A 6,912-nucleotide genomic window follows, 5' to 3' on the forward strand; every position below is an offset into this window, starting at 1 on the left:
ATTTGTAATAACCTGTCCATATCCCTTTCCTCCAGGCTAACATGTTAAGGATGACTGGTCACATTAGTTAGGTGGTGTTGGCACAAAGTTAAATATCCTGCATAAAAAGTAAATTATAATCTTGGCCTAATTAATATTTGTCTTTCTAAAGAACAACTTTTCTTTAAAAACTTGGCTTTTAGGCCAGACACAAAGGAGAATTAAAAATAGTAAATATTGGTTTGCCCACCATATTTCATATCATTGTCTTATTATGAAAATGTCTAGTCAAGACAGATTTTAAACCTATGCCAAAAAAACTTTAATTTCAAAGGTAAAAAACTTCATGCTAACATGAAAAATATTATATACCTTAAGTACTTTATCAGAAGTCAAGTCTTCCATTCTATGCCTCTGCTATTATACATACATAGAGTGTACTTTTGGTTTTTACAAAAATAGCTTAGCATTACACAAACTGACGAAGTACAGAAAAGCTACTGGGTTTAATTACATAAACCTAGCTTGTTAGCTATGCCTTAGTTACCTGAAGTTAAAAACCAACAAAAATGGAGGAAATAATCATTTTCCATTCCTATTCTTACTAACAGATCTCTGGATGTTAATTAACCTTGAATCAATACCATTATGTTGTTTAAATGCTGTATCATTAACTGAGCTATTTATATGTAACCTGAGTTTATTAAGAGTAGGCTTTCCCAAATTATATTTAATTTATTTGGAGAAAGAGAGGTATAGAGGACAATCTATGGTAGTCAAGTTAAAAGACTCCAAGAGATCATCCAGAAAAGAAACTTGTCTCAGTTGTACATGTGTTTCCCAGACTTTGGGTATTTGACCATGTAATCTCTTTTAATGTATTTGAGAAATGTGAATTTGTCCTTAAACATTTATTCCAGATATGAAGTAAATCAGCATGATTCTATAACCAGTAGCAAATGTAAAAGCATTCATTCCTAAATAGGATCAAATTTCCTCCAATTTAGAACCATATGAAATATAAGGTCTATTTCAACATCAGGTTTCCAGCCCACAGCTTCCTGTGCATATTTCTAGTTTGCTTATTGTAAAGAAGTAAAATTTTAAATGTCCTTATATATCTGATAAGTAGTAACATGCTGAAATTTATCATATGGATACTATGGCTCAAGATCTGGCACATAAACTTTTGCTTATTTTTGATAAAACGTTTGTTACAGGCAGCCTGGGGACAGCTTTTTCCTCCAAAACCAGCTTTAGAAAGGTAATTGATTGTACTTAGTTCTCAGAACTACAATCTCTAGGTATTAAACAATACAAGAGATCATTTCTAGGATTCCAGATAATAGTAAATGGGATTCTTTAACAACAGTGCCCTGTTGGCAGTGAGAGATGATTTTTCTGAAGAATCCCAGTACTCTCTGACCCCTTACACACACACACACGCACACGCACACGCACACGCACACGCACACAGTAAAATCTTGATCTCACATATATAGAAAGGCTGTCTAAATGATTGGGAAAAGTGAAAAAAAAAAAGTATACGCCAAATACAAAATTGGCATGTTGAGATTAACAAATTACAGAAAAACACTTTTAAATATCTTTAAGTTGTTAGAACTGATGAAACCATAACTTTGGTAGATAAATGAGAATTATGTCTCTAAAATGTGACCGTAAGTAAAACATGTACATAAATTATTTCCATGAACAGCTTGATTGCAGAAAACCAAACGAATTTTAGATATATCAGAGACTGATAATCTAAAAGAAGAGCACTGTTATTCAAACTGGTCCATAAACATTCTCAGTGCTCCTTAGGTTCTGAGGAATATAGCCCTAAAGTTTTACAAGTATGCTTAGCTGTAACTGAAATTCTAACCTGCATAACATAATGTAACTTAAGATGTTAGTACCTCCAAAAAAACAAAATCCAGGACCTCGTTATAAAAAATTATCAAATTTATTTTAATATCTAGTTTCATTTTTAAACTGTAGCTGCAGGGCAATTTTTTATAATTTAAAATTCATTATCAGGGTTACAGAAAACATTAATAAGCTGACAGTGAATTAAATACTAACAGTGAATAAAAATTACTGGGCCATGCATTTATAAAAGCCATGTTTAATAGTAAAATGTTCCAGTTATACTACTTAACTGAAAGAAACATCCTTTAGCTCCTTACTTCCAATTACGGCACATTCTCATTTTGATATAATTTATCCGTTTCGCCCAATTACTGCTATACCCAACAAAATGTTTACAAACTGTATACCTTTCTTTACCACTTATGAAGTATGACTTCACTGTTACTCTTGAGGAGTTGTTTAACAGAAATTTAAAGTTTCACTTTGAACCTGTTTGATCAGAAAGTATTAAATATCACTACCACGAGTTAAAGAATGAAATAAAAAACAAAAGTGGTGTCTATGTAATCAGCGAATTACCTGATAAGACACTATTTTACAGTTCTGCTTAGCATAAGAATAACCTGGTTCCAAGCTACTACAGTGTTTGGCATTTTTACTGCAAGCTCTAACCATAGTGTTACTCCTCTCAAAAAGCCATCTCTATGAAAATGGCAGTGTTTTAAGTACAAAAATTGTTCTATCCAGTAGGTGGTATTCTACATAGTAAAGATAATTCTTTATAAAATTACATTTTAAAAAATGCAAAATGTCTTGATAATTATCAGCTGTCTCAAAGGCTAAAATAAGAAAAATGCAGCAAATAGAAGTACTCATTGATTAATATTTTGTTTTGAGAAAGCCAGAAATGACTGTAAGAAATAATAATAATAAAAGATGTAATTAACATACTGTATCTCTTTTAAGCCAACACTTATCACCTCACGACAGGACAGTTCTGACTTTTACATTTTTAATTTCCTTTGTCCAAAACAGGACCTCATTTTAAATAGAGTTCATCTAAATTGAGTTCATAATCTAAATTCATTTTTCCCTATAGGATGTCTTCATTTCAGTACATAAACTGCTAATCAGCAAATTACTAAGTCGGTTATAAGGAATTTGTACCATAATAAATGCTAATTTACAATAACTGTCAATAGAAACCTATAAACTTCTACACCCAAGCCTAAACGTCACTACAGTATTGAGGTCAGAACATGATTCTTCCATTTGGTCAAATTTCATTTACTAAATAATACTGTCAAGAAATCCAAAGAAGAACTTCAGTGGGTTCTTCCAAAGCTGCATAATTTTCCAAATGATTTTCCCTGGTTGCGGAGACTGTTCAGTCCTTCAATCCTTTTTTAGTCGTTTAGCTTTTGCAATGTTTTCTTGGCGTTTTTGTTTCTTCTTTTGCTCCTTCTCCCTGGCCTCAATCATTTTGGCCAATTTCCAAGACAGTACAGCACTTGCTAGGAACAATGGAGTAAGGGCCAAAATAACAGTGGTAAGGAAGCCGTATGGGTCCTTTGCAGCCCATTCCACAACATACTCAGCCCAAGCCTTTATATCAAACATCTTCATAGCAGTCTTATGAAAACTAGGGCTGGGAGAAGTGGGTGGAGAACACAGAGGGGAAAAAAAAAAAAACAAAAATAAGACTGCAGTTAATCAAATTTTGAAAAAGTTTCATCATACAACCAGTTAACTCAGAATTCCATTATCACTCACTTTGCTTTTTTAAAAAATACTAATTAGTACTAATGTAATAAAAACTAGTATCCCGAGTTAGGAAAAAGTAATTCATCTAGACAGCCAGAATAGTGACACTTCAAAGACATAAAGTTATAGATGATTAAAAAGAGCCATTTGACTTTATCATAAGGACTATGCATTCTCACATGCCTCCCATATTCAAGAAAAGCTTTATTTAACAGGAGACTTTTAAAAGAATCTGGAGTTTTCTATGGTCATTCCAGGAAACAGCTTAATACAGTTTGTCATTTTTTGACTTATCCTTAGTATTACTAATTAACAAAAATACAAATCAGCAAATTTGGTGTTTGAAAAGGACAGGCCACAAAGCATGTGAAATGCTCACAGAGGAGGAGAGATGGCTATGTCCAGGAATGGGAAAGAGAGGGTAAGGGAGTCATGACATCACATTAATAAGCCAAATAAGCAAAAAGTACTGAGCTATTTTATGCCCTTTCAGCTTTGAGGACCCCTGTTGAAATAAGCCTAATTTAATAAATGAGAAAAGTAGCCTTAACAAATGTCATATGTTTTGTTCCTTTTTGAGTGTAAGAAAAGGCATCTGGCAAATGAGGATTATGTAACTTGAGTGACGGTTTCTATTTTGCCCCAGGGCTTTTCCACCTTTCATGTTTGTGTCAACTTCTTTTCAAAGTGCAGAATTAGAATACCTGGGTAGGGAATGAGTGTACATACATCCTGTTACAATTTCAACTGGAATTTTTAAAGAATCATCTACCTTATGCTTGAGTAGTGATCTCTAACTTTGTCCTGGTATTATTAGTGACCCAATCACGATTCAGATGACCCTTGATTGTCTGTCTTCTTAAGTTCTACTGTATACATCTGAGAGATGGTTTAAATTCTGTACAATTGGTGAGTCGGAGAGAATACAAAAAAGAAAACAAAATTTAAGTCACAACTTTCAGGATAATTGTTAATTAAATTTTAAATGGAAAATTTCTGTATTGTATATAAGCAACCTATATGACATGTAAAATTGCCTGTACGTTATAGTAACTTCATATCTGTTTCTTCCTCATTTGAATTTACCACAATTGCAAACGCCCTGTAAGAAAATCCTAATTACTGAAAATCAAGTATTTTACTAAGTTACTTATTGCAATAACAAAATTTTTTTAGTTCACTGACATACAGGAGACAAGTTGGTTCACTGATACCGCACCCATTCCTAGATTTTGAACTTTTTATACTAAAAATGTTGCCATTCATTCCTTTACTGGATTAGGTACACCACTAAAAAAATCAAACACCTTACCTTACTCTTTAAAGGTTTTTTGGGGTCTATTATACAATTTATGTCCTTTTCTTAGAAAATGAGAAGAGATAACCAAAACAAATTATAGTAATCCACCAACAATCCTATTACCCCAGGAAAACTGGTTTTATTGTATCTTTCCACGATTTTCAACTGAACACATATGAAAGTGCCTAATATGTTAAATATCTTAGCTCCCAGACTTCATACGACCTCACCCATACAGTCAGAATTAGGTACTACTGAGATCGACCTGCCTTCACCTTCTCCAGACCAGTAGCGAATAACCAATGTAATTTTCAGAGAAAAGCAAAAGAACTTTGCAGTAAAATAGCCATGGTCCACAGGCCACACATCTCCCTGCACCTCAACTTCGGACCCAAACGCCCGTGCCTCCCACTTTGAGGAATAAATCCTACTCTTCCTCCCAAAACAGATCGACCCGGCTCGATCTCCCAACAGATCCGCGTGTGCCCTGCAGCTGCAGCTGGTGGCACTTGACGACCTTCCGCACTTCCTCCTTTGTCTTTCCCTTCTTTCTTAACGTTTCTCCCTTGCTCACTCTTCCCTCCTTACCCTATCGGGGCCGCAGACGCACGGGGGCCACGTTCACCCCTGGCCCTCGGCCTTAGCAATCTCGACCCCCTCGTCGCGCAAAGCCGTGGGATCCTGGGTTGGCCCCGCCACACTCTGCGCCGCCGCCGTTTCTGCTGGGTACCGGGAGAAAGGCACTGCAGCGGCGGCCACCTGCCCCCGACTACATCGCCCCAGGGGCTCGGATCCCACTCCCAACTCACCACCAGACCGGAAACAGGAAGGCGGAAGTCGCGGCCTTTGCGTCCCGCCCACAGGCGTCCCGACCCGCCAACCGAGCGGGAGGAAGTCCAGGGGTCAGTTTCCGGCTGCGCCATTGCTGCGTGGGTCTTGGGACCTCGACTTGTAGGACGCGGGAGGGTGCGGGGCGGGGACAGGGCGTCGCTGAGATTTCCGGGGAGCGGCAGGTGAGGCCGCGCAGGGCGGGTGACGGCACCCGCGCTCCCTTCCGGGCTGGAGCCCGAGACTGCCGCGTCCTGCGGGGACCAGGTGGTGAGCGAGGAGGCGTGGAGCGGCTTCAGAACTCGAGCGGTTCCGAAGCGGCTATGGACTTTAGCCTTTGACCCCGAGGTCGATCGAGAGACGACCCCCATCCCCTGCTCTAGCCGGACATTTGGAGGGTCCCGGGTGGGTGAGGTGTTTGGCTGCGGGAAACTCAAGCGGCGGCAAGAAAGCAGTTGGGTCCCCACAAACCGCCCGAAGTCAAGGTGAGGGCCACACAGCGACTCTTGACGATTGCGACGAGTTCATCCTGGTTCACATCCCACCTCACGCCTGTCTCTTCCAGGTGGACAGTAGTTCTTAGGTAAAGGAGGCAGGCTGCTGGGCCTTGGTGGATCCACTCAACCTTGTTACCAAGGGAAATGCCGCCATGCTGTGTGAAAAGGGAGTTTTGTTGTTTTTTAATAAGCACCTAACTCATTTCACGAAAGAATGATCAATACCTGCCCAGAGTAAACTTGACAACTAATTAAACTGTCAGGGCATTGAGTTCCCATAGAGGTGCTTGTTCTTTCATTACATAAATAAAGGGATGCAAAAAGAGAAAGAGAACATGCAGAAAGATAAAGAGGAGTTAATACTGTCTTCTAATCTACAGGAACTGAAAGATTAGCTCTGGTTTGCTTGGTGACCAAGTTTTGTGATTGCTTACACTGTTTGACTACCTCTGACAAATGTTGCAAGACCTCTTCCCTGTTTAATTCTCCAAAGACTATAGAATGTTTTCTTTGAAGAGCAAGATACAACATGTTTAACTGGTTTAGGTAAAACAATAAGTACTATTTACTAGGGGACAGGCTTTTGGCAGATAATCTAACGATCTATGATACTGTTCGTTGGACATATGTTAATGTTTATAATGTTGTATTACCAGCAGTTGTTTTCTTACT

General features: G+C 38.2%; 1 protein-coding gene across 3 annotated transcripts; it reads right to left on the bottom strand.

Moving 5' to 3' along the window:
* Window positions 1–341: 341 nt before the first annotated feature.
* SMIM15 (small integral membrane protein 15) lies at window positions 342–6,556 on the bottom strand. Of its 3 annotated transcripts, none has more exons than XM_017499183.2 (3): window positions 5,725–6,556; window positions 4,388–4,513; window positions 342–3,499 (listed from the first exon to the last, which is right to left on the bottom strand). In XM_017499183.2, the coding sequence occupies exons 1-2, from the start codon at window positions 6,112–6,114 to the stop codon at window positions 4,475–4,477; spliced, it is 429 nt and encodes a 142-aa protein (XP_017354672.1). In that variant the 5' UTR covers window positions 6,115–6,556; the 3' UTR covers window positions 342–3,499; window positions 4,388–4,474. The 3 variants fall into 3 exon arrangements, with proteins under 3 accessions (XP_017354672.1, XP_037584012.1, XP_017354675.1); XM_037728084.1 differs by having other exon boundaries at window positions 5,504–6,556; XM_017499186.2 differs by having other exon boundaries at window positions 1,927–3,499; window positions 5,504–5,755.
* Window positions 6,557–6,912: the final 356 nt, after the last annotated feature.

Source organism: Cebus imitator, unplaced genomic scaffold, assembly GCF_001604975.1.
Source record: "Cebus imitator isolate Cc_AM_T3 unplaced genomic scaffold, Cebus_imitator-1.0 Scaffold255, whole genome shotgun sequence".
NCBI classification, from domain to species: Eukaryota; Metazoa; Chordata; class Mammalia; order Primates; family Cebidae; genus Cebus; species Cebus imitator.

Coding starts and splice junctions, on each gene's coding strand:
- SMIM15 (XM_037728084.1), bottom strand. CDS start 6,114: ATGGGGGTCGTCTCTCGATCGACCTCGGGGTCAAAGGCTAAAGTCCAT.